The 27,372-nt window shown below is 46.6% G+C and overlaps 1 protein-coding gene across 39 annotated transcripts in view; it reads right to left on the reverse strand.

Moving 5' to 3' along the window:
* LOC100608468 (tubulin beta chain-like) overlaps window positions 1-27,372 on the reverse strand; it is a 61,222-nt gene that overhangs the window by 19,363 nt on the left and 14,487 nt on the right. For 10 of the 39 annotated variants that reach the window (XR_010148650.1, XR_010148662.1, XR_010148664.1 and 7 more), the window contains 8 exons: window positions 20,238-20,420; window positions 18,677-18,758; window positions 18,473-18,591; window positions 15,977-16,144; window positions 9,244-14,669; window positions 6,546-6,714; window positions 2,519-2,564; window positions 2,325-2,432 (listed from right to left, as the gene is read on the reverse strand). Coding sequence is in view for 35 of the 39 variants with exons in the window: in XM_063787738.1 (XP_063643808.1) it covers window positions 2,325-2,432; window positions 2,519-2,564; window positions 6,546-6,695 (304 nt within the window). In the remaining 4 variants the exon portion in view is untranslated. The other 29 variants (XM_054661403.2, XM_063787767.1, XM_063787761.1 and 26 more) reach the window with 19 other exon arrangements.

The following is a 27,372-nucleotide window of genomic DNA, read 5'->3' on the forward strand; positions in this document are numbered from 1 at the left end:
TCTGGAATGAAATGAATTCTCTAGACCACCAGTTCTAACCTTCAAAAACCAAACCTGTTTGTGAGCTCTCCTTCAAATACTACTGTAGACCCCAGTGTTTATTCATTAAATTTTTTAAATATTTGTTTTATTTGGAATCAAAGTATTTGTAATTTTAGTATTTGTATTAATATCAGGGAGAAATGTTTAAATCTGTCTATGCCATATGTGCCTCTGGCTTATTGCCCAATTAATTGTAGTCTCAGGCTAAACTTTGGTTTCTGTCTTTTTGTCAGAAGAAATATAACTGATCTCAAAACATCTGCTTTTATTGTAGGGGCTCGTGCTGCCATCTCCATTCCTCTCTCTTTTCTTGCAATCTGGGTGGAAGTTCTTTAATATGAACATTTCAACCACCTTCATTCTACCATGTCCACTATCAGCACATTCAAACTGATCCAGCCAAGGCTGTCATCTTAGGCCAGGGATTTTTTAGGAATCTATTTTGCTGTGATGCGGCTGGCACCCCTTTGACTCACTGTATCGCCCCAGGTTTCTTTTCATTTTAGAAGCCCAAGAGGGCAGAAAATGAAGTAGGTGAGCAATTAAACACTCTGAGTCAGGAGCGTCTCCCCTTGTGTTAAGCAATGTTGTAGAACATCGTATTTAGTAAGCTCCTAGCAGACGAGCCACGTGGCTGCTGAGCACACACGCCTGCTTTTTGCTGCTGTGAGCTCAGACACCATCATCGTCTTTTCCACCTCTGGAGGGAATTGTAAGGGCCACTTAATAACCTGTAAATCAGAGAGATAAAGGTGCTTCCCCAAAACACTGATGACAGAATGAACGGTGAGGAGTGTTAGCCACAGGTCAAAAGTGCAGGAAAGTCTCTCAGTGTGGGTTGTTGAAGAAATGCAGGTCTTTTTTCTTTTGGAAGTCTCCCTAGAATGGGGTCAAGGACTCTGCCCACTCGAGGATGAAAAATTGGGATATTAGACACCCTCGGATATTTATCCCAAACTTTCATTTTGGGCTCTTAATTAGTTCATCCATCACAATCTCAAATGCTAAGCAGGGCAGTTGAATCTCTCCACAGTCCAAATCAGCACCATCTTTTAAAGTTGAGTTTCTTATTATTCTCACCTGGTATACCTTATTTATCCCACACCCACCCCAATAACATATCGTGCTCACTGTTGGGAGGATGTCATGGATGCAAGTGCAGGGGGAAGACCACATGAGGGCACGGGAGGACGTCAGGGATGTGAGTGTAGGGGGAGGACCACGTGAGGGCACGGGAGGACGTCAGGGATGTGAGTGCAGAGGGAGGACCACGTGAGGGCTCCGGAGGACGTCAGGGATGTGAGTGCAGAGAGAGGAACGTGTGAGGACATGGGAGGATGTCAGATACGCGTGTGCAGAGGGAGGACCACATGAGAACATGGGAGAAGATGTCGTCTGCAAGCCAGGGAGAGGCCTCAGGAGGAGCAGCCCTGCCACACCTTGCTCTGGGACTGCCACCCTCCAGTACCCTAGGAGAACACATTCCTGTTGGTGAAGCTGCCAAGGCCGTGCTGCAGCACCAGGGGCCTCTGGTTGACAGACTGCAGAGCAGCGATGCCAGTGGTAGCCTCCACGTAAACTCTCTAGAAGGGTTTTGTTTTCTATCCTCATTTTTCCTGCCTTATCTTTCAAGAGGCTTCCTTTACGTTCACTTGTGTGGGTTCGTTTCTAAATACAGAGAAGGAATGCAGGCAAGGGAGCACCAAGCCAAGCCATCTTTTTAAAAGATAAAAAGGGCACATTTTTCTTCCTTCCTGAGCAACTCATACACCAAGTATGCACAGAACACCTGTAAATGGTAGAGGATTCAGATATTTTGAAAGCACAAAACCTACTCTCGAAGAACACACAACTGCTGAGTGGTAACAAAGTTTTGGCCGCTATAGCTGCTAAAAATAGAGTTGTCATATCCTACAACTAAAAATAAAGAAATACATCACTGATCAAACAAGCTTGATGGCCTTCATTTGCATACGCCTCCCGGTGGGAGGTGTAAGAATGCTTGGGTGTTACCCTGCCCCCGAGGAGCTCATGAAAGCGGTGTTCACAGCATGCTGCAGTTGCTCACATCGTAGTTCATAAGGCATTTTCTCACATGCCACCTAAACTCTTCTGCGGGGCAGCTGGGGCAGGCACCGCCTTTCTATTTCTCAGGTGTGAAAACTGAGGGTCTCAAAGAGGCAAGCACTTGCCAAAGTCATGCAGCAAGCAAGGACAAATGAGAGGGAGGCGTCTCCAACCAGGCGCAGGCTGGCAGATATGGGCCCGTGAGCACCACTTACCCTCAGGTCTGTGGTAGGGGTCAGATGGGTGACAGCCACATGAGAGGCTGTCCTCTTGGGGTGGAGGAGAGAGGCCACTCTCCTCTGGGACGGTCTTGAAAGATGTCTCTGTACAGGGTGGGCAGAGAGGAGAGGGAGACCTTCTCAGAGCAGGGAGGTGCACGCTGTCACCAGGAGCTGGCCAAGAGGCTCACCAGAGCTGCGGTGGAGGCCGTGCAGACTGTGTGGCGGGGCTGGAACCTGGTTTCATAGAAACAACAGGGAGAAAACAGAGTTGTGAGCTGGAGAGGTGCATGGCCAGATGAGCCGCACAGGTGGGTGGTGGGACCAAGGCCACAGTGGTCAGGAAATGCTGTGAGGGGACAGTGAGGAAAGAGGATGTCCCAGGGCCGTTCATGCTTGTGACCACAAAGAAGAGATGGCTGGGCCAGGCTCCCCCTTAGCAGATCTCGTAGCAGTTATGCAGGTGCGATCATCAGTTGATTGAAGAGCTCTCGGGTGAAAAGACACAGAATAGTTCCCATGTCATCGATGCCAGGGTGGGTTTTTATCTCAAAGAAGGCCCGTGCCCTACAGCTGGGAAATGCCATTCCCTTCACTGCTGCTTCTGCATTTAAAAGTCCTATCAGTGCTAATGGAACTCACAAATGCCTCACGCAGGGGAAAACACACTGCATGAATAGGGATAGCAATTTATAGGACTGATTGAACTCAAAGGCATTGAGATTACATCCCGCAGAAAGAGGCTGGCATACAATCCAAAAACTGGCCTAGTTAGGTGGCATTCTGAATGAACGTCAGAAATAGCCTGTATTTTTGCCTCAATCAGCCTTTGCATATTCTTTTTCTTAAAAGCTTAAAGCAAACAGAAGGACATGCTCAGTCCTAAAGGTTCTTTGTGGCCCAAGATGTTCTGGCATGAGAACTGCCCTATGCCAGGAGGGAAATGTTCCAGGAAAGGAGGTGTCGGTGGTTTTCAGCCACAGGAACTAGCTCCTCGTGACACCCAATCCTGGGGAATTAATTCTGTGACCCCAGAATAAGTTTCCAAGGACAGGGATGTCACTTGGGTAAGGCATACCAATTCTCCAACTGTGAACACATCTCTGCTTTTCCAACCTCAGCCAAAGGAGGCTGCAGCTCTGGTCGGGCTCTAACACGTGCATGGCTGTCATGGATGCCCATGTGTGCCTGGGCAATAGACGAGGGTGTGCCTTGCTGGCCCTTTCTGTGGTGCCCTGGCTAGCCCACCACCATTGTGCAGAGGAGGGTGCTGAGGCCTGTGGAAGTTACTGCAAGGTCACCAGCCCTTGCCCCTGGAGGAATCCGTGTGGCCCCAGCTCTCAATCTGCACACGTCGTATCTCCTCCTTAGGGGAGGTTTCCCACCCCCTCTGAACACAGTGAAAAGTGAGTGTGGTTGAAAGCACCGGCCTCAGTCCATGTTCCCTGATAGACACGGCCACATCTGGCAATCTAACCTTTGGGCACAGCACCTGCAAGAAACCAAGGCCCAGGCTGCAAAGAAAGGACGCGACAGAGCCTGGACACCGCTGCCTTCATGGGAGCTTGCGTGTGCGGGTGATACTGATGTGGCTCCTCGCGTCCTGTGGGTGAAGCTGGAAGTCCCAGGCTTTGCCATCTCTGGTTCCCCACTTCCCCAGTTTCGACGCTCTCCTCTCTCCCCACCCCTGCAAACACACCCTATGATCTAATTTAGCATTCTTCAATTTATTCACAAAATCATTTATTGCTCACGAAGGGATCAAGATCCACGCACACAAGCATTATTCCGGTTTACACAGCATCTTCTCGCTTCTGTGACAGATTCACTTAGGATGGTACACCTTCTCAGATTGTGTTTCCTTCTCATACAATGTCCAAACGCCACTTCTCTATCTGGTAAGCTCCTAGTCATACTTCAAAGCCCAATCCAAATGCTATCAACTCTGAAACCTTCCACTACCCAACCCTGCAAGCAGAGCTGCTGTTCCCACAGCTGTTTGCTGTATAACTGGTTATATTTGTATTTTTGTATTATATTTGTATATTCCGGATATTTGCTCACATCTTTCTCTCGCATTAGGTAGTGCTGCATGCCACAGCACCAGCACCAAGTGTGGCTCGTAATGTGCTTGCTCTTTATCCAAGGAAAGAGGCATGAGAGAGGCACAACACTAATGAGAGAAGCATTTTCAGTGGACTGTATAGTAAAACCTAAGTACAGCTGTCCTAGGGAACAAGCCAAGGGAATCTGCCCTCCCCTCCCTCACTTCCAAACAGAACTGGCAACTGTAGGTGCACCCCTTCCTTTTCTTCATAAGGGCCCTTGGTTTTTCTTTGGAAGTCATTCCTCCCTGACAGTCTGAGCATTAATTTGGATGGGGAGGCTCCGACCTTGTGTTTTCAGGGGAGGCACAGAACCTGGGACTACCCTAGGAGAGTTCTCCATCCCCTGGCCTCTGAGATTGGTGCAAGATGGCTCCTGACCCCAGCAAGAACAGCATGTTACCCCAAATTTTGCCAGAAGTCTTGAGGGAAAGTCCCCTCTGATGTACTGGCTGCAAAGCATCATGCAAGCCCTGAGCTTTGTTACAGCTGTGCAGAGAAAACCATCTTAGAAATGAAGCCCACACAGAGACAGCAGAGTCAAAGATGGAGACAAATTTCCAGATGGTGCTGAGCACCTGGATCCAGCCATGCCTGATGCTCACACTGGGACTTTTGGTCACTTATCCTAAGCCATTTTGAAGTGGGCTTCAACCCCCATTGCCACATAAAATATCCTGGTCATTCTCCACCCATCTCCATATCAGAGGGGAACCAGCACCATAGTCAGGCAGCATGGAAGACGGTGCTCAGGGAAGAGACAGAGGAGTTTCTGCTGCAGGGTCCTTGTCATCCTGCAGACCTAGGTCTAGGGAGGACAGACACCCAGCATGGTCAGGGCATTCTGGGCAGAGGAACTGATCATCAGCCCCTCAGCCACCGCAGAGGGAATGAGTAAGGGAGTCACCAAACAGCAGAAGCAAGAAAGCATCGTATGCCTTTGCCTTCACAAGGTCCAGCCTCCACCCATTGTGACAATGATAACGCCGACCCAGAGGAGATGTGGAGAGGACTCTGGCTCCACTTCTGTGGCTCTGTGCCCATGCTGAGAGGTGCAGCTTCTGGAATAGCTGCCAGTTCCATGTCCCCTTGTTTATCTTTTGTTGTCAGATTACAATATTTCTGATAGCTGGCTGAAATTCGACGTTTCAGTTTGCTGACTTTTGAATCCAACTGGTAGCATTCAGTGAAGTTATGATGCTCAGTCTATCATCCTTCTCTCTCTCTCTATCTCTCTATCAATCATCTATCATCCATCCATCTATCATCTATCTACTATCTACCTTATCTACTATCAGCTATCTATCATCCATCATCCATCTATTTATCTACCATCTCTATCTACCATCCACCTATCTACCATCTATCAATCACCTATCATCCATCCATCCATCTATCATCCATCTATCATCATCTCTATCTACCATCTACCTATCACATCTACTATCTACCTATCATCTATCATTATCATCTATCTACTATCTACCTATCATCTATCAATCAAGTATCTATCATCCATCCATCATCCATCTATTTATCTACCTATAATCTATCTACTATCTACCTATCATCTATCAATGATCTATCATCCATCTATCAATCATCTATATACTATCAGCCTATCTACTATCAATTAATTACCAATATCTGTCATCTACCTATACATAAATCACCTATGTATCTATCATCTATCCATCTTCACATGCACACATATGCACATACACACATATATGTACATGATGTATGTGTCTATACTCATACACACATATAAAGGCAATTCGTATTTCTTATTTTCAGTATCTCCTCCCTGATCAGTGTTCGAGCTGTCCAGGAGATGCATGGCTGCTCGAAGAGTCTCACAGCCCGTTTGACTGCCCCTACAACCAGTTCTCTCCACATTTTAATGTGACATGACAGGAGAAAACAGTCATTTACTTTAATAAATTCTCCTCAGCAAAATGAGAGATCACTTTAAAATCGAAGCAGCCAGGGCCAACACCCTGGGTGAAAATAATTACATTGACTGCTGTGGGGAGATTAGAAACTCTTACAGAGGGCTAAGAAGAAAAGTCAGCTTAAAACGTCCACATTCAAGAGTTAAGTTAGTACTTACGAAGGGCAGGGAACTGTCTAAGGCCACGACCACAAGCACAGGGGGCCTCTGGGCATCAGCGCCAGGCCGGCGAGTAGAGAAGTACGGCTTGGAGAGTACAAAACAGGCGCGATGTCTAAAGTCCATTGTGCCGCTGAGGAGAGAGGCCATTTCTCTTACTGTCTCCTGTCTGAAGAGGAGGAGGAAGTAAACGTTGAAAAACAACAGGAATGAAGTCAGTGGCAAGACCAGCTGGTGCCACCGATGATCAGGCCTGAGGTGAAAAGATTAACCCCCACCCCACTCTAAACACATGTGCTCTCAATCTATCACGACCCTTTCACGTGGAACCCCTTAGAGTTGTAAACCCTTAAAAGGGCCAGGAACTCTGTCTTCAGAGAGTTCGGTTCTTGAGACTTGAGTCCGCGGAAGCTCCTGGCCGAATAAAACCAAATCATTCCTTAACCCGGCGTCTGAGGGGTTTTGTCCGTGGCTCATCCTGCTACACCACCGAGAAGTGCCAAGAAGGAAAAGGGCCTCTGGCCCGTGGGTGTTGGGCAGAGTCAGAGAAGATGGGCAGGAGAACCAAAGAGGGCCCGTGGCACTGACGTTAGCAGGCACAGGGAGGAGGTCTCGCTCCTGGAGCCTAGAATAGGAAGGATGACTGGGGAGCTGGGAGGGATGGAGGGAGGGCATTTGACGTGGACAGGACTTCTGCCTTCAAAGAAGGGCATGTCTTTAGGTTCCCTGATAAATTCAACTTCTCCTGTGCTCAGCCTACAGCAAAAAGAAGGTGGGGCCAGGTACAGTGGCTCCTGCCTGGAATGCCAGCATTTTGGGAGACCAAGGCGGGAGGACTGTTTGAGCCCAGGAGTCCAAGACCAGCCTGGGCAACATAGTGAGACCTTGTTGCTACAAAAAAGTTTAAAAATTAGCTGGGCACAGTGGCATTTGCCTGTGGTCCCAGCTACTCAGGAGGCTGAGGTGGGAGGATCGCTTGAGCCCCTGGAGGTGGAGGTTGTAGTGAGCCAAGATTGTACCACTGCACTGCAGCCTGGGTGAAGAGCAAGACCCTGTCTCCATAAAAAAAAAAAAAAAAAAGGTAGTGATGATTCTAGCACCTTCCTCAGGTTTCTTTAGCTTCCTGGTTCTACCTGCATGGAGCATTTTGTATGGCAGGAAATTTTTTCTTCTTGTAATAAACAGTACACAGGAAATTGTGGAATGAAATGAAGCCCAAGTTATTCTGTTGACAAAAGCAGCATTTTAGTTAATTTTCAGATAAGATTTCTCAGCCCTCTGCTGTGAATTTGCCTTTCTGATTGTTGGAGATAATGAAAGAGGTCATAAAACCTTCTTTATGGGTATTATATCATTTGTCTTCAATGTCATGCAATTCTAGAAATCAAAGCTGAAAAGAAACTAAGACAATTTGTAGACAATTTCATAGGTGTAGTAGAGGTGTGTTTAATAACTCAGGGCTGCAATTCTGAAGTGAGATTTAGATACTTCCCATGAGAGTCCACATTGTGGAAGGTACGGGGCGAGGGGCACTTGCAGAGGTGTGTTTAATAACTCAGGGCTGCAATTCTGAAGTGAGATTTAGATACTTCCCATAAGAGTCCACATAGTTGAAGGTACGGGGCAAGGGGCACTGGCAGAGTTGTGTTTAATAACTCAGGGCTGCAATTCTGAAGTGAGATTTAGATACTTCCCATGAGAGTCCACATTGCTGAAGGTATGGGGCAAGGGGCACTTGCAGACACTATTCATGGGTTAATTGATGAAAGCTTCATGGAAATCAATATGTCAATCAAGAGCCGTGATACACATTGACCTTTCGATGTAGGAATTTTAGTTTTTAGGATACTAGACTAAGGAAATAATTAGAAATATAAATATTCTTGTACAAAGATATCATGACAGTATTATTATAATGGAAATTATTGAAAATATGTGAATCCAAAATGATGAAGTAGTTAAATAATAAATGATATATAAATGCAATGAAATGTTATATAGTCATTAAAATTACTGTTTTGAAAAATTTTTACCCACTGGAAAAATGTTTATAAAGAAATATTAAGTGAAATGTTGAGAAATATATAGAACTTTACATAAAATATATTAGCCATGCAAATACATGAATATGCTTTCTGTGGATAGACATAAATATTGCTAGAGAAAAAAATAGAAAAGAATCCATCAAGGCATTAACTACACATTTTTCTACGTTACCAGTATCTTAGTGTTCTAGGTGTAGGTTATTAAAATTTCCTTCTCTGTACTTTCTAAAATTTTAATAATAACAATGTGCTTTTTAAATAATTTTTTTAACTTGAATATCTCACATAATCACCTGAAGTTCCCATTTTCTCAACTTAATAGAGAGCTTAACCGACCTCTTCTTATTCCTTTTTTTCTATTCTGGCTCACGCAGTGGATGGAAGATGGCATTGAAGGAGCTCTCAAGTCCTCTCCAAGCCTCGCTGTTTGTGACGTGATCATGGCAGTGAAGGGACACGGCTCTGGAGTGCTGGGCTCCGTTTGCTCTGCACTCAGCCACCCATCTGGATGGGGTTTGGAATGCTGCCTAGGCTCTGCCTTCTCTCACACAGGAAGGACGTTTGGCCCCAAACCAGGTGCTGAAGGGTTTGGCAGAAGCACCCGATGCCTGAGCTATAACACAGCACGGTGCCCTGGGCGGCTCCACACTCACCTGGCTCAACACCACCCTCTTCCTTCCTTCCCGTCGGGCTGCCCTCTCGCCTGCATTTCCTGTGGTCTATGGAACTGAAACGACATGAGCGGCATTTCAGGACGTCCCCCTTAAAACTCACTCCTCTGTTCTTATCCACATGGCTTATTACTACTTTCCAATCTCATCTCCTGCGGTTCTCCACGGGACCACCTTCCAGGCCAGCAGCCTTGTCGCGTGGCATCCCCAGTCCCACCATTCCCGTCCCCCACCCGGAGCACCCTTCCCCCGGCCACACAGTGAAAGGCTGGGCTGTGAGAGCTTCGGTGGAAACCAGGCCTTCACCACTTCATCTCCCTTCAAGCCACACACAGCTGTTGCAAGTTCCGGATACCAGTCATTTTTTACAAAATAAATTGCTGTTTGTGTCAATATCTGAACAATGTATGAAAACAATCAGATTTTAGGCCCACTTATTTTTAAGCCCAGATGACATCACTCATGCTCGACCACTGTCCTTATTCAGAATACTCAGATTGGAACAGTTCAGCTCCTCAGAAAATAAAACACACTCTTCACTGAGTAAGTTTTACCACGAGAGAGTAGATCGTACACCATTGATTATGGAGGCTGTTTTAAAAAAAGGAGTTCAAAGAAAGCTTAAACAGCGGTCAGATCACTGCCACCAGTAGGTGGCCTCCAAGAAGCTCCGTTTTCAGTTCTCATTTAAAGGCAGATATTTCTATATGTTAAAAAACCAACCTGTGCTGTATAGTCATATGTTATACACCTATCTCCCAATTCTAAAACTGACCCCTTAAGAAAAAAACAAAAAAAGGAATTGAATCAGCACAAATCACCAGTGAGACAAACGTCAATTAACATCATATGTGGACATTTTCTCTTTGATATTTAAGTTCCAGAAAATGGCTAAGGTTTTAAAATTAAACTCACATTAGTTTTTATATAATGCCTGTCGCAAGCCATGTACCTGGAGATAGTCACAACTAAAATTTGGGGATGGTGAGGGGGAGAGAGAAAATCAAACCGTGCTTCAAAAACCTTCGCTGGGAAGCTGCTCAGGCCTCTCATTTCCCCCCGTGCACCTTTCCTGATCCCCGTGGGTCCTGCCCACTCGGTCACTGCTCCTCATAATGCCTCTCCTCCTTTGGTCATTAGGCCTTTCCAAACCAGCGCAGTCAGCACGTTCTCTGTTCATCTTTGCTTCTTGGGCTTTCCCCTGGTAATTGTTTTCCTCAGCCCATAAATATTCTATTTATTATCTCCCTGTTCTTGACCACTTGTTCTGCATTTTCTCCATCTTCCTTGTGATTAGAAACCTCAAACAGAATGTCAGTCATTGGACTCCCAGGCATTTACTTTGCCTCTAAAATAGGCAGAGCTCCACTCCCGTGGGTCCTAATTTTAATCAAATCGGTCATTTTTTTCCAAGCCTCATCAGCTTTGTGCCTCCACTAACGGACTTTTAGTTTGCATGTCTCTACGTGGATTATTGTTGCTGCTGGACAGAGCTGATCAGGAAGGAAATTTATTGCACAAGAATGGGAAGAAATTATCAAGTTAACTGATGTGTAAGGGAGGTGTACCTGGAAGATACTCTTTAATAGGCAATGCATGTGTGGGGATATTTTTAAGTTTTATCGGTAGAAATGAAATATATTGAACACAAATCGAGCAAATATGACTTGGTCGTTAACATCCCTCTGATTAAACAGGAGTGCTGCTATGAGAAAGGGTTGTGCCATTCTGCAGGCACACGAGAGTCACTGGGTTTTAGGGTAGTCTCTGTGGAGAATGGTGACTGGACCACGTGGGAGAGGGGCTTGAGGCAGGAAGGTGAGCAGACTCCAGAGTTCAAGAGATGTTTGCATACAGTGCCCTCTTGTTTCCCCTTACAGTGTGGCTGTGGCCAGTATTGAGAACCAAGTGTTCAGGAACTCACGCTGGCCTGCCGGTCCCACCTGACCTGAGAGTGGCGGGCACTCAGCGTTTCAGCAAGCTGCTTCCTCGACGATGCCTTTGATCTCTTATTGTTGCTGGGGAGGCTGGAGTCCACCCAAATCAAGTGGGAAGTGCTGTCAGCTGCTATGTCTCTTACCTAGGAGCTTTAGAGGCTCAAGGGCATGACTGGAACAGACTGGAACCCAATGGAAGAGTTTGGATGCAGCATCTGTCCTGCTCCACTGAGCCCCAGGGAGGAAGCCTCGGCCACTGGCTGTGCTGAAGAAGGTCCAATCCGAGTGTGAGGCAGAAGAGCAGAGGCATCCTCGAAGAGAAGGCCGGGGCTGCAAACCACAGGAGCAGGGCGTCCTGAGAAGCAATGGGAGCAAAATCAAGATGCCCAGAGTCTTGGGGCTGTTTCAGAAACCCCAAAAGCAAGAACACGGGGTGTCCAGTGGGTGGAGTCAGCAGTCCCAGTGCCATTTGGAGTTCAGTCACAGGAAGAACTTGCAAATGACAGCACAGCACTGGGCACTTGACCAGGTGGGGGACCCTGCATCCCTGAGGTGGCTCAGGGGACAGGACAGAGGCAGGACCTTGGATCCGGGAATGGGGAGCAGAGCACAGCAGGACAAACCCAAACCCATCTCCATCGTTAAGAAAATCCCCAGCAGGTGGGGAAGGAAGAGCAAGAAGGCGAGAGCCAGGCAAGGCTGGCAGTGTCTGGTGCACAGGCTCCCTTTTCACCCTGGCTTATTTGAGATGGAATTTAAAATATTTTTTGCAAGATAGATTGTGAGCTTTACAGTGAGAAAAGTATTTCCCAAGAACTTTACTTCATTTATAAAAGAGTAGATACAGAGACAAGGCGTCTGCGGCCCATAGTATTTAATGCACTCGAAACACGTTTAACTTCCAGGGTAGATGTGATGTCCTCCCTCCACCCGTAACTCCCCTGAAATCTCCTTAGTGTTTGGTGGTGCTGTGCCTGCTTTCTCACACACACCACTTGGACCTCGTGACTCATCTCATACATGCATCTCAATTCTCAGCCTCCCTACAGCCCAGACTTTCTGTTTTAACCTCACAGCTGCCCAGCGTGATGGCTGTGTCCAGCCCAGCTGATGGATTGGCCATTTCAACGTGAATCCCAGGCACTCCAGCCTTCCTTTGCAGGTGCCATTTCCCGACCTGGGTTACTCTACCAAGTTCTCTCCAGCTTTTGTCTCCACAGCAGCCTCCCCACATCCCACCAACACAAACACACAGCACATGCAAGCACAAACACACGTGCAAACATGCTTAAATACCATGTACACATGCACACAGGTGTATATGTGTACACACACTACACACACTGTACAAACATAAACCCACATATACACACATGCACACATTGTTGCACATAGTACACACACATGCATGTGAACACATACACATGACAACACATACGTGTTCACATTAAACACATGTGCAATACAAATTCATGTACACAAACATATGCTCGTATGTGTGCATACACAATACACAGATACACCCTACATCAACATGCATCAAAGCACATGCATACACAGAGACATGCGCAATGTGCACACGTACACACATGCACACATACACTTTGGAGCTGGGTTCACATGCTGAGTGGATGGTGTGCTCTGCACTAGAAGCCCAAGGCCATGGCCCACTTACCTCAGTGAACCTCACCTGTGCTCCGTGTCAGCAACCACACCTGGATGTCACCCGGAACTGCCCCATTCTGGCCCTGACAACACCGCAACCAAGTAAGAGGCACGAGACCCAGGAGACGATGGTGCTGGCTGATGCCGCCCCTCCCTGAAGGCTCAGAGCCTGCACTTGCTGGGTGCTCCATGGCCATGTGAAGCCCAGGGGAGCTGAGCGATGGCACCGCAGGCCCCAGGAGTGCTCCTCTGGCTTCACATGCACCCAAGCTGTGATTTTTCGGATAAATATGACTCAGAAGACCTCACTGTTTCTGTGTGATTTGCCTACCTAATGTCGGAGATGGGTATTACAAAATATTTTTGGTTCATCAAATGGTTTAAGGTTAATTTCTCAGTAAGATGGCTTGGCTCACATGCCATTTTCAAGAATGCTGAGAAAGGACAGTGTGCCATCAAGCTGTGGAATCGCTTGGTACGCTGTGGAATTCCGTGGTAAGATGTTTTTCAAGGACTGAAGTGCATGGAAGAGGAACGGAAACCTTTGTTGCCTATTCATGTGTTATTTCCAGGTCTTGACCCACCAGTCCCCGCTGCCTCCCTTCGTAGCTCCTCTGGTTCCCATGTGAGTCCCTCCCTTTGCATCCACACGATGCACTGCGTCACTCATCTGCACACATCTTGCTTTCCAGAGCAGACTAAAAGCCCCTCTGGACACAGAAAGTGCCTCTGTCTCTTTTAATAGCTATTGTACCTCACAGAGCATTTAAATTTTTATTGATGGGTTAATAAATAATTGATTGATGGGGACCGAAACTAATCTTTAAAATTGATTGTCAACTGAAAACCTGTACAAGATATGTCACTGTTTAACAATAGAGAGGAGCTATTGCAGCTGCTGTGACAACTGGCAATGTCCTCTTCTTTATTGCACCTCTAAGAAATCTGCTGGCAAATGACTTCTTGGATACTGTTTCATTAAGGAATTTCTCAATGGATAAAGTTTTTACTATTCTAAAAGTATCTTTGTGTCTTCACAGTAGGTGCTGTATTTGGTTTGGAGGAATTTTATTAGTCTAAAGGACATAATTTCTTCCTTCTAGGAGCTTACAGAGGACTAGAGGATGAGTTACCTGCACAACCCATCACTCTATGGAACCTCCCGGCCTGTGTCCTGAACCCTAGGATTACACACATGTAGTAACACAACTTATTTCCACATTCTGTAGCCAAAGCCTAATGGGTCGGGGTTCATCAGTTTACTACACAGCGGCCATCTCATGTTGATCAGGGTCGGGGTTCATCAGTTTACCACACGGCGGTCATCTCATGTTCATCAGGGTCGGGGTTCATCAGTTTACCACACGGCGGTCATCTCACGTTGATCAGGGTCGGGGTTCATCAGTTTACCACACGGCGGTCATCTCACGTTGATCAGGGTCGGGGTTCATCAGTTTACCACACGGCGGTCATCTCACGTTGATCAGGGTCGGGGTTCATCAGTTTACCACACGGCGGTCATCTCACGTTGATCAGGGTCGGGGTTCATCAGTTTACCACACGGCGGTCATCTCACGTTGATCAGGGTCGGGGTTCATCAGTTTACCACACGGCGGTCATCTCACGTTGATCAGGGTCGGGGTTCATCAGTTTACCACACGGCGGTCATCTCACGTTGATCAGGGTCGGGGTTCATCAGTTTACCACACGGCGGTCATCTCACGTTGATCAGGGTCGGGGTTCATCAGTTTACCACACGGCGGTCATCTCATGTTGATCAGAAGCCTTGACAGCAAGCCTAGATGTCTGTTGATTATAAATAAAAATTATTATTTATAAATGCAATTTGTTTGGAAAACAAAAATCAAAGCTTGGGATCCATGGAGTTAAAAAATAACTAAAGAATCTCTACTGATTGAAAGATAGTGAGCTAGGCAGGGCACAGTGGCTCATGCCTGTAATCCCAGCACTTTGGGAGGCCGAGGCGGGCAGATCACTTGAGATCAGGAGTTCAAGACCAGCCTGGCCAAGATGGCGAAACCGCGTCTCTACTGAAAATACAAAAATTAGACGGGCATGGTGGCGCACACCTGTAATCCCACCTACTCAGGAGGCTGAGGCAGCAGAATAGCTAGAACCCGGGAGGTGGAGATTGCAGTGAGCTGAGATCACAGCACTGCACTCCAGCCTGGGGGACAAAGCGAGACTCTGTCTCCAAAAAAAAAAAAAAAAAGATACTGAGTTGAGTGTGGTGACTCATGCCTGCAGTTTCAGCTACTTAGGAGGCTGAGGTGGGAGGATCCCTTGAGCCCAGGAGTTCAAGTCTAGCCTGGGCAACATAGTGAGACCCTGTCTCTAAAATAAGCAAATGCATTATTACTTTTTTAAAGACACCAATCACAGGAGCTGCTTAGATACTCTGCTTTATCACCCATACCTTTGGTCCCAGATCACTCCAGCCTCATCCATACACCCTTGTGACTTTTAACCTCTAAGTAGTTATCCTAAATCCAGTCCTTAAACAGGATCATACTTGGGGAGAAAACATACATCCTTGAGAAAACAGGAGAATGTTGAAAATATTTGCCTAAGAAATTAAAGTGCTATATTGAAAAATGACCAAAGCAAGTAAATTGAGTAAAAAGTAGATTTGGGCAATGAATTGTGGAGGAATGGTAAAAAATGAAATGAAATGAAAATAAAGAAAGAAGAAACTTGAGAACGAGGATTTTTGTGATAAGAAAACACATGGCATTGAAAGCATAATTTAGGGTCAGAATGTCTGTGTTTCTCCAAGGGCTTCAACACCAGCCTGTTGGCAGTGGACCTGACCCTGACCAGTCATGGAAGCCAACTGGGAACCAATGAGGGCAACAGTTAGCTGCTCTCAGTGCCACACCGGTCGAGGATATGGGGACTAATGCTGAAAAGCCACAGGGCGTTGATAAGGCACCAGCGATAATCACTGACCTGAGCCCGTTCTTATTCAAATTCAGTAAGTGTATTTCAGACTGTCATCCTATGCCCAAAACTGAGACAGATGCTGCATCCTGGACTTGATGATTATTTTTTGAACGATCATGTGATGTTGCCTGGAGGTTGTGTAACTGTACCTGCTCCGGCAACTTTCATGACTCAGCACAGAGGAAGAAGCCAAGCGCAATTCTCCAACACACTGGGGTACGTACTGGCTGGCCTATGTCCTGGGTCGTCCAAGAGCAATAGTTGTTCACAATGACAGGTCAAGTCACCTCCAGAGTGTATATTATAACTAATGTAACCTATTTGAGAAAGAATAAAGGGCTTATGTTTTTTGAGAATATTTCCATTAGGCGGGCTTAGAAAATGTAGATACTTAAACAGTTTAGCATCTAGAAGACCATAGAACTATTAGAGAATCTGTTACTGAAAATTCGCCTGTCATTTTATGGCAGGATACTGGCAGAGTATTTTATCAGGCTGCAACATGGCTGCATTTTTCTCCTCATTACGCAAGATGTATCCAAGACATTTTCCCTGTTTCAGGTCATTACTCATCTTGCGCAGCCACTGAGCAAAGCGGGTCACGGGGTCCTCAACTGTGAAGTGGCGACGTGAGACACACGACCTCTGTAACCCTTCAGCCTCCAAGAGTCTGGGATTCAGTAGACACAAACTCGCTGTGAAGGATGGGGACACTCACACAGAGGCGCGCCGCCCGCCTCACCCTCTGAGGGTGACTTTCCACAGCTGGGACTGGAGGACCCTGGGGCAGATTTAAAAACTATGATCCCAGACGCACAGACCCAGAGTAACCGCAGCCTGCCTTGTGTTGCTCGGGGGGTGACAAGGGGCACTGGGCAACCCTGCTGGCTGAGACTCAGCCCCAGCCACCTTCCAAGGTTCTAGAATGTTCCAGAACCAAAAAGAGAAGCAGATAGCTACAAGTGAGGGAAATACTATTTCTCAGTGATCATTTACAACCAGCAGCTCCTAAATGCTTTTTAAAAAGGTTGATGAGGGATCTAGAACTAGAAATACCATTTGACCCAGCCATCCCATTACTGGGTATATACCCAAAGGACTATAAATCATGCTGCTATAAAGACACATGCATACGTATGTTTATTGCGGCATTATTCACAATAGCAAAGACTTGGAACCAACCCGAATGTCCAACAACGATAGACTGGATTAAGAAAATGTGGCACATATACACCACGGAATACTATGCAGCCATAAAAAATGATGAGTTCATGTCCTTTGTAGGGACATGGATGAAATTGGAAATCATCATTCTCAGTAAACTATCGCAAGAACAAAAAACCAAACACCGCATATTCTCACTCATAGGTGGGAATTGAACAATGAGAACACATGGACACAGGAAGGGGAACACCACACTCTGGGGACTGTTGTGGGGTGGGGGGAGGGGGGAGGGATAGCATTGGGAGATATACCTAATGCTAGAAGACGAGTTAGTGGGTGCAGCGCACCAGCATGGCACATGTATACATATGTAACTAACTTGCACATTGTGCACATGTACCCTAAAACTTAAAGTATAATAATAATAATAATAAAAAGAGATTTAAAAAAAAAGTTGATGACTTCACTAACTCAAAGAGACACAGTCATTCCTGGAGGCAGGGAGTGCAGGAAGAGCCAGCAGGGTGCAGCAGCAGTCCTTGAAATAGCAGGAAAATCCCACTTGGTCACTTTGTCTGTGCAGATCCACATCTCCATGGAGAAGAAGCCTAACTCCTAAGTTTAGATCTGCCTCTGTTTAGCATTCCCTGCACAGCATGACATGAATGCAGAGGGGGATGACATTTGCTGACTGGTACATCTAAAGTCCTATCAAGGAAGAATGGGACTTGCCCTTAGGCCGAGAAGGCCTAGATGCGTCCGTCATCCCTGGCCAGCTCTTGTTCTTGGTGTGCCCACTGAGCAGCATGAGGGCAGCCTCAAAGACTCGCTTGCCGAGCAAACACTGCCAAATGTCACTGCACAAACCACCGAGTCAGGATCCTTCTCTGAAGGCTTCTCTGCCTACTGGGCACATAGAAACGAGTTTAAAATCTGCAGACAATTGATTTCAAGTGAAGATAGGTGGTGCTGAAGTGATTCCAAAGTGGTGAGTTTGGGCAGCCTGACCAGCTGCTGCCATGGGGGGCTGTGCAGAGCTGCCTGCCTTGAGGGCCGTGCCTGGCACAGTGAGGCCTCTCAAAACCATTCTTGTGAATGCCCTGCTGCTCTCTCAGCACTCCATTTTCATGAACTATTTTGAAGTCAGTGGAAATGGGTTTCTCAGGGCCCTGGCTATGGTTTGAACATGTCCCCAAAGTTCAGGTGTTAGAAATTTAACCCCAGTGCAACCATGCTGAGCAGGAGCCTTAAGAGGTGATGGGGTCACGAAGGCTCTGCCCTGCTGAATGGATTAATGCCATTATCATGGGAGTGGGTTTGCTGTGAAAGTGAAATCAGCCCTTCCTCACTGTCTCACCACATGGTGCCTTCTGCCATGTTATAAGGCAGCGAGAAGCCCTTGCCAGATGCAGCCCCTTAATCTGGGACTTCCCAGCCTCCAGAAGCATAAGCCAAATAGACTTCTACTGTTTATAAATTACCAAGTCTGTGGTATTCTGTTACAGCAGCAAAAAGCAGACTAAGACAGTTGGTCTTCAGAGAGCAGACATTTTCATATTTGAGGATATTTCATCCTTCAGGGATACTTCTCTTATTTTCTCTAAAAGTAAGAAAAATAAAAGCCAGATAGGAAGAACAATGAGTGAACACCACACTTTTTCTCACACCCCAAGTGGAAAATATACCTTTCTTAAATAAGTGAGTGAACAGTCCTGGATGGCTTCACAATAGCATGTTGTAGAATCAATGCATTCTTCTTAAAACTGCCTATAAAAAGAAAAAAACTATATTCAACAGCTGCAATGCTCTGCTGTTTTATTCCACCACAATGCTGGAATTATAAGCACAATTCTCCCTTTGCATCCCTCTTGCATCAACCAAAAGTTGAGTTGTGAAGTGGAGTGAAAACTATTAAATAATCACCATATACATTTGTTTTTGAATATTCACTTTTCTGCAAAAATGTGGTTTTACCACATCTTTAGCTAATATCCTCTAAAGAAAGTGAACAACTTTAGTCCATGGGAAGTACATTATGAGGCCTCAAAGCGAAGATGCTGATAAACCTCAATCCTTTCTGCTTCAGTGTAAGCCTTTCCGTCTTGAACTATATGTGTTAACAAACAAGTGAAGTTTTTTGTTTTTGCTATGAGTTCAGGAGACAGGGAAAGATGGGTAACCCACAGCCTCGTGTCTGGCAGAGTGAAAGGGTGGGCTGGTTCCTGGTATACTGATGTTCTCAGTGTCTACAGGTCCCTTTGTGCAAAGCAGCCTGCCCTGCAACGTCCTCTTTCAAGAGCTGTTTGGACCTGAGCTTTCCCAGGCTCTGACCTCCCTCATGCTTGAATGGATACTACAGCCAGTTAGATCAGTGTCATCCAATTTGAGAAGTCACACTCCTCAAAGACCCCAAAGACCTGAGACTCGAGAAATCCTTATCTGAGGGACCAACATGTAGTTCAGTAAGAAAACACTTTTAAATTGTGAATTAATAGTAAAAAAGAGAAGTATTTTCTTTACAGCATTTAACTTGAAACGAATTCATCATAAGTGCTGTGACGGATTTGAGGTGACTGTCAGTTTGGCACCAGAAATATGTTTCTCAAACACACATAGTTCCCAAGAATATACCAACGAACCTCACAGGTTCTGAAGACCGCAGTTAAAGAAACACATTTTGATATGGTTCCTCTTATATCTAGGTTCATTTTCTCCAAATAACTATACCTTCATTCATTAATGTGTCATTTCTTTCAGGAACTATTTTCTGAGTCTCGAACATATTTCATAGCACTCTCAAGCTTGAGGTTCTGCCTGAACATGCTCCTCCTCCTTTTCTTTTGTGACTCTTCATTTCATATGGAGTTAAACCTGAGCTCCTATATGTGGCTTTCATAATTATCCAAGAGTATTTTCTGGACATTTCCAATTCTGACCCATTTCTGTAGTCCCAAAAGAACTCCTAGCACACAGCTCTGTCCATTTACTTGACTTATTCATTTCTTTAGTAACCACTGGCTGCATTCTAATTTCTTCAGAGAACTGTGCCAGGCACTTCCTGGGGTTCAAAGAAAAATTCAGCAGAGTCCTCCTTCATGACAGACTCTGCCATCAGCACTGGAAATCTCCCTGCAGAGGGCTTATTGTCTAATAACACTGTGCTTAGGGCCACAGGGTTTGGAATCAGATCTGTGTGAATTTGAGTCCTGGTTCTGCCGCTTAACAAGGAGTCTCACAATCACTTACCCACACCTGAGCCCCAATGTCTCCATCTACCCAAGAGTGGGCGAATCGCATGGCGTTGTTGCAAGCATCGTCTGAGAACCAAGGTAATGAACTGACTGCTGATCCAAGGCAGGCACTCAACCGTAGGATTTTAAGGGCCACAGATGTGGGAATGAAGAACTCCATAGAAGATAATGATGGAAACTGAGAGAAGTGAGTGAGATGTTAGTTCGGAGGGAAAGGAAATCTTCACAACACCCTGTCTCAGCAGGATCACCCTTCCTTCCTTCCAGCCATTCAGGTTCCATGAGGGACCAGCCCAGGTTGCTCATGTCCTAGGGTCCTTCCTGAGCATTTCAGACCTGGGTGCATCCCGCACTCACACTCAGTTCCTACCTTGTGCCAGGCCCTGCCATCAGCCCAGAGAGCCATGGTAAGACTCACCATTTCCTTTGAAAGTCTCGTGGGCTGTCTTCCTGTCCTCTCACCTCACCTTCTGACCTCCCAGATTCAGCCCGTGTGCCAGGGCTTCTCAGCCCTCTCTGTGGGTGGTGGAGAAACACGTCCCCTTCTCCACCTCAACATCTCAGGAACACAGTCCTTTCTCCCTGGCCTTTTATACTCTGGGGCTAGAATCCAAATAGTCTCTGAATCTCTACCACTCAGTTTAGCCTCTCCCTCAGTGTGTTTCAAGGAGCACTAATCTTACAAAATGTTCCCAGAAGAAACTGTTTCTGGGGCCAACTAATTATGGGAAACATGGCTCTCTGTATCATCCTCTTGGAGATTTAAAGTATGTTTTGACTATGAGAAATCTTGCAGTAAGGAAGCCTGTTGGTATTTGCCTAACCCAGCATTTCCCAAACTCACTTGTCCATGGAACCCCCCTGCAAGTGACAGCCACACACAATCAACAGGGCCAGGCTCCACCTGGAATGTTCTGGGAAATGTGCCGTATGTAGCTTTGTTCTGTTTCCATTTTTGTTAGCTTCGATGGCAACAAGATTGAAAGCGCCCTGAGATAAGTGACTTTGTTTTGAATTGTTTAGTAATAATAATAGCTAATTCGTAATTCTAAGCACCAGATGGGTATAAAGTAGGTTCTCAAAAAGTGCCCCATGACAGCTCAGCCTCCCTGGAGTGATCATTTTTCAGATCTCAAATTTACCTGACTCACACAAATATCATTTGGCTTTGGCTGTATGCATGCCCGGCCTCATTGCTTTGGTGTATTTTTAAATAAACGATTTTTAGAGCAGTTTTAGATTCAGAGCAAAGCTGAGCAGAAAGTACAGAGATTTCCCACGTACCCACCTCCCCACATGCATAGCCTCCCCCATTATCAACATCCCCCACCAGAGTGATGCATTTGTTACAGTCCATGAACCTCCATTGACACACTATTGTCACCCAGAGTCCACAGCTCACATCAGGGCTCACCACTGGTGCTGTACATTCTATAGGTTTGGGAAAATATACAGTGGCATGAACTCATCATTGCAGTATCACACAGAGTAGATCGTCTGCCTTAAAGATCCCTGTGCTCCACCTGTTCATCCTTCCCCACACCACCAGGCCTTATCTTTCACTGTGTCGGTAATTCTGCTTTTTCCAGGATGTCCTGTAGTTGTAAGCACACGGGGTGTAGCCTTCTCAGACTGGCTTATTTCACTCATTTATGCATTTAAAGTTCCCCCATATTTTTTCATGCCTTGATAGCTCATTTCTTTTTGCGTTGAATAATATTCCACTGCCTGGAGACACCACAGTTTATCCATTCGTCTACTGAAGGACATCTTGGTTGATTCTGAGTTTGGGTGATTATGAATAAAAACAAATAAGCTTCCATAAACATCCATGTGCGGGTGTTTGTATGGATGTAAGCTTTGGTGCATTTTTGGTGGGTGCTCTTGAAAACTGGGCTGACAGTTATCTGAACCAAGCCTGGAGAGCAGGACGTGCCCTGGCTGGCCCCTCACCTGCTTCTGAACAATGAAAGGCATTTTGACCCCCTACACCTCAGGAACGTGACTTCTAGAGGGAGGCTCGGCCTGGCCTGAGGCTGAGCGAATTATCTAGCTCTTAACTTAGGAGTGTCTGATGGTAAAGAGAGATAGGAATAGGCAAATAGCACTTTGCTTCTTAGCAAGAAATTGCAGCAGGTAAGTTTGGAGTATAGAAAGAGGAAAGATGGTTTTAAGTGTTTCTTTAAGCAACTCTCCAAAGATTACAAACTTTCATGAGAATAAGTGAATTTTCTGGTTCAGAGATTGCAGTTGAAATCTGTTCTACCTTGTAGGCAATTTGATCCATGCCGAACAGAAATGTAATAGAGGAACGGAAGGGTGCTAACTTAAGTCACGACTTGGATTAAATTGAGAAATTCAGGTCTTGTTGTTAGAAAGTATGGCTCCCATCTCATAAACAATTCTGAATCTGCAGCCTGCAAGCCCCAACCTGGGCCTGTCCTTGACTGAGTTTGTTCCCATCAGATATTCATTGCAAAGCTTTTGGGGGACGTAGCACTTGCGTTCTAAGTGGGCTCTGAGATAACTTACTGGGGTTCCACTAGTACCTTGTGAGCCATTGCCACTCCCCCTCTATGATGACCTCGCCCAGGGCTAAGGGGAAAAAGCAGCAGGGCCCCCATGGACCTATCCAAAAGGAGATTAATCCAGGGTACTCAGGAAAATCTGTGTTGGAAATCCCTGAAAAAACATGGAAGCAGCATGGTGTGTGATTCAGTACAAACTACAAAAAACCTGGAGAAACAAGCCTTCCATGTGAGATTCGTGGGAGCTCTGTGACCTTATGCCACCAGCTCTAAATCAGCATTCCCTCACGTGTTTGCATAAACTTAGTGATAATACTTATTGTAATTTAAATTAATTAAAATAGAATAAAATGAAAACTTCGGTTCCCCAGCCTCGAAGGCTGCCGTATCCTACACACAGTGAAGAAGACCCTGCCAGAGAAAGCTCCCCTGGCCCCTGTGGAGAGCCGGGCCTTACGGGAACGCTCTGACACTTGCTGCGTGAACTGGTGACTGCAGAAAGGAAACAGGCTCACATGGCACACGGGAGGGTTGCTCCAGCCCTTTTTGGCTTTCTTGGCAGCAGGATGCTGATCAAGGTACAGCGAAACCTATCAGTTCGAATACACACTGGCAGAACCACCGCAGCCCATGCAAGGCAAGGGCCTGAAAGGGGCAAGAGTGTGGGAGAACCAGCCCCACCCTACTCCCCGCAGACCCAGCTTCCTGCTTGACAAATGTATACAGAGGCTGCTATTTCTCTTTGAAAGCTCCCATGTAGATTTCATTAAAAAAAAAAAAAACCTCAAAACTCACAAGATTCCCACTTACTTAAAGATCACTGTCATAACCTGGTTAGCAATCATCACACACAGCAGGCCTGCAAAGGGACCAACATCTGCTCAGAGTGAGGGAGGCTGGCCTAGCTCCACTGAACCAGTTTAAGAATCAGACTGAACCAGTTTAAGTATCATTTTAGATCCCAGGTTAGCTTGCTGGAGCTGCCATAACAAAGCACCATAGACTGCATGGCTTAAACAACAGACATTTCTCTCTCACAACCCTGGAGGCTGGAAGTCCCAGATCAAGGTGTGGGCAGGGCTGGTTCCTCCTGAGGCCTCTCTCCTTGGCATGCAGATGCCATCCTCTCCCTGTGTCTTCACACGATCATCCCTCTGTATGTGTCTGTGTCCTCATGTCCTCTTAGGAGGATGCCAGATTGCATCAGGGCCCACCTGGTGACCTCACTTTACACTAATCACCTCCCTAAAGGCCCTGTCTCCAAATCTAGTCCTATCAGGGGTAAGGACTTCAACATAAGAATTTGGGCAGGAGAAAATTCAACCCATAACAGATCCATACCGAGATGTTCAAATCACCTGGGCAAAATTGGGACATTGTTCTCTCTCACAGCAGGACATCATAGGGTTCATTTGTTCAAATGCTGGAACATTCTTCAAACCCTGTCTTAGAATCTCAGAGTAGGGGCCTCAGAGGGCCCCTCAGTGAAACTGCCTCCATGGTGGCTGCACCTGAGCTGCTGCCTTGGGGGTGACACCCCTGGAACTCGCCCCAGAGTCACCCACTTGTCACTAAATGGTGCCATGAGCACAGCCTCCCCAGGCAGAGCTGATTTGATCACGAGCTTTGACTCCTGTGATTGGCCCTGGACATTTTTCTTACCAGTGTGTTATTTTCCTGTTCCTATTTGGTATTCTCCAGTGATTCGAGTGCGTAGGTAACTAAGTTTCCTGTTTTAATGATATATTTAGGAAATTCTGATATCATTTCAAGTATCTTTAAAAACAATCTACTTAATTGTCAACAACCAAGTGTATGGAAAGTTATGTAAAATCCTGTTTACAGATGAGAGAAGGCGGCTGCTGTGGTGACAGCACACAGTCAGCAAAGAGGTCCAGAGGATGACGTGCAGCTTCCCGGCGGCCTGGAGAGCTCCCCAGGTATCACCCCATCTCGCTTCCATCTCAAGGCTCTGGGCACCCCCCTCTTGCAGACCTGCTTCTATTTCTTTGGACAGTTTGGGAAAATCACGCTCTTTAACCCTAAACACTTCGGATCACTTCAAAACAAGATACTCAGAAAAGGGAAACTCTAATCCGTCAACCAGGGAAAGATAGTAACTGTCTAATCGCACAGCATCCCACAGTGAGCAGCCACCAGGCCGGGACAGAGCAGATGGTGCATCCAGGTGCCTAGACTGCCCCACCTTTGAATTCAGAGGAAAAAAGTCCCAGTTCACTGCAGCAGCATTACTCGGGATAAGGCCATGATCTCATAACCTCTCAGTAGTGGCCGTGGGGTGGGGCTGGCTTCTGGACACCCAGCTCAGCTGTGTTATCACCTTCTCCCATCCTGTGGGAGGGCGTGTGCGCTGATCACTCCTGGTGTGAGCACAGAGAGGGGTCGACGCAGTCGGTGCTGCTGAAGGCCGCCGTGCATTTGTTCTGTCTAACATACATGCATTGGGCACCGAGGGGGCTGGAAATGGTGAGTGACACAGACACACAGAGGCTGTCGGGTGCTGCTGAGGATGGTGACTGAGCGAATCATGGGCGGTGGGAACAGGCAGCAGGAGGTGTTGCAGGAGAGGCGGAGACCTGTGGCTCTGGGAGCCCTTAGGTGGGAGGAAGGATCAGTGTCTCTTCCAGTTAGGTTTGAAGAGTGGTGCAGGACTCCCTGGTGAGCCAGGTGGACATGAGCTCAAGCTCCTGGGCCCGTTGTCTGGGATGCATCCCAAGGCACGCACCAGGACCTAACCAGTGTCTTCAGCCTCTGCTAGGAGCTTCCAGTCAGAGTCCCCCTGCACATTCAAACGTGTGACAAGCATTCTCGATGCTTCATCTATGCCCAGGATTTGACTCCAGCCAGTCTTTGCACAGTTGTCCACCTCCCTGTTCACTTTTAAGTCATGGATAACAAAGGGTGGAGATTTGATGGTGTTGCTGTCTTCCGCCGAGTGTGGGATAGCCCACAGGGCCTCTGAGCACTTCACCATCCATTCTCTAGCCATCTCTGTCTGTCCCAGACCCCTCAACCTTTGATCTGCTGCCAGGCAGGAAGACGTTTAACTGATTTTGCAGATTGGGACCAAACAACTTCGGTGGGTGGAACGGCTGGTGCGTGCGCTTCCTTTCCCTCCCCCAGTGTCAGGGCACTGAGGCTGGAGTTGGTGAAGCACTAGGGCTCGTGCAGCAGGTGAGAGGAGGGAAGCTCCTCCCTGGGAGGGACAGGCACCCCTACTCGCCTTCACGGAGCCCTTCTTCAGCTCCCAGTATGTTAGCAGGAGTTTCAGGAAAGAAACGACAGAGGCCATCAAATACACAGATGAAATTTTTAAGTGAAAGGAAATACTGTCCAAAACTTTCATTTTAGAAAGGAAAGAAGCATTTCTAAAGAAGCATTTCTTGTCCCGAGAGACAAGAGGGCCACCCATGGTTGCTCAGCGTGGGCTGCCGACGGCCGCCCGGGTCTGGTGCATGTGGTTTCTTGTCTGCTGTGCACTGAGCACAAACTACATGCCAGGCTCTGCCCTGTGCTTCTAAGACATTATTTTTCAATACTCATGGCAAACTTATCATGTAGATATTGATGCCTCCTTTACAGAGTAGAAAACAGAGGCTCACAATGCTGACAGCTTTGCCCAAGGTGACACGCTAACCTGTGCTTCCCAGGCCTGTGTGTCACCGAGGGTCTTACCACAATGAAGATTTTGATTCAGTCCGTCTGGGTTGGGGCCTGAGATTCTGAATTTCCAAGAAGTTCCAGGTAATGTGAGTACAGGAGGCCCGAGGACTGCCCCGTGAGTAGCAAGTCTCTAAACCAGCATCTCTGCTTATCGTCAGAGAGGTGCACAGGCTGATTCTGCAGGCCTCTCCTGGCTGACGCTGGCCTCGGCACCCAAGAGCAGAGGGAACTGGTCCTGGCTGTGGAGATTCAGGGCCTCACCTGGACTGTGATTCTTGAGGCCATGACCATCACAGGGGCCCATGGGCGGGGCCCTCACACACCTTCCAGGTCACCCTTTCTCTGCCCAGCAGGGTCTCGCTTCTGTACCGAGGTTTAACCCTGTGGCACTGAATATTCACAGCTTTTCACAAACGCGTGTCACTGATGAGATTCCTACAATGTGGACCAAAATAAGAGACATCGTTTTTACTGAAACTGACACCATCCCATGATAGACAAAAAAGTAAAAACACTGAGCATTCTGACACTGTCTTGTTGCCTTGTTATTTGAAGAGGCAATAAATGAATCAATAAGATATTTAGGACATTTCAGCTGGCAAACTCAAATATTATTCAGCCGTTGTTATCAAAAGCCAGATTGCACTTAGCCCATAAAATACTGAAGAAAAAAACTGCTATGAATAATATTTTATAATTTCTTGGTGAGCGTTTGATATGTACCTACACAGCACAGCAAAGCATGCCTTTGCCTGTGATTCTACCACACCTCACCAACGCGTTTGTTAAAACAGTCTGCACGGGGCTGTAAATGCTGATGCCAAGGGAAAAAGTAAAAAGGAAAACTATATTACCTGGGGGAAGTGGTTTTACTTGATATGACTGAAACAGATGCTGAACAAAACACATCATCTAGAA

Source organism: Pan troglodytes, chromosome 1 (genome assembly GCF_028858775.2).
Source record: "Pan troglodytes isolate AG18354 chromosome 1, NHGRI_mPanTro3-v2.0_pri, whole genome shotgun sequence".
NCBI classification, from domain to species: Eukaryota; Metazoa; Chordata; class Mammalia; order Primates; family Hominidae; genus Pan; species Pan troglodytes.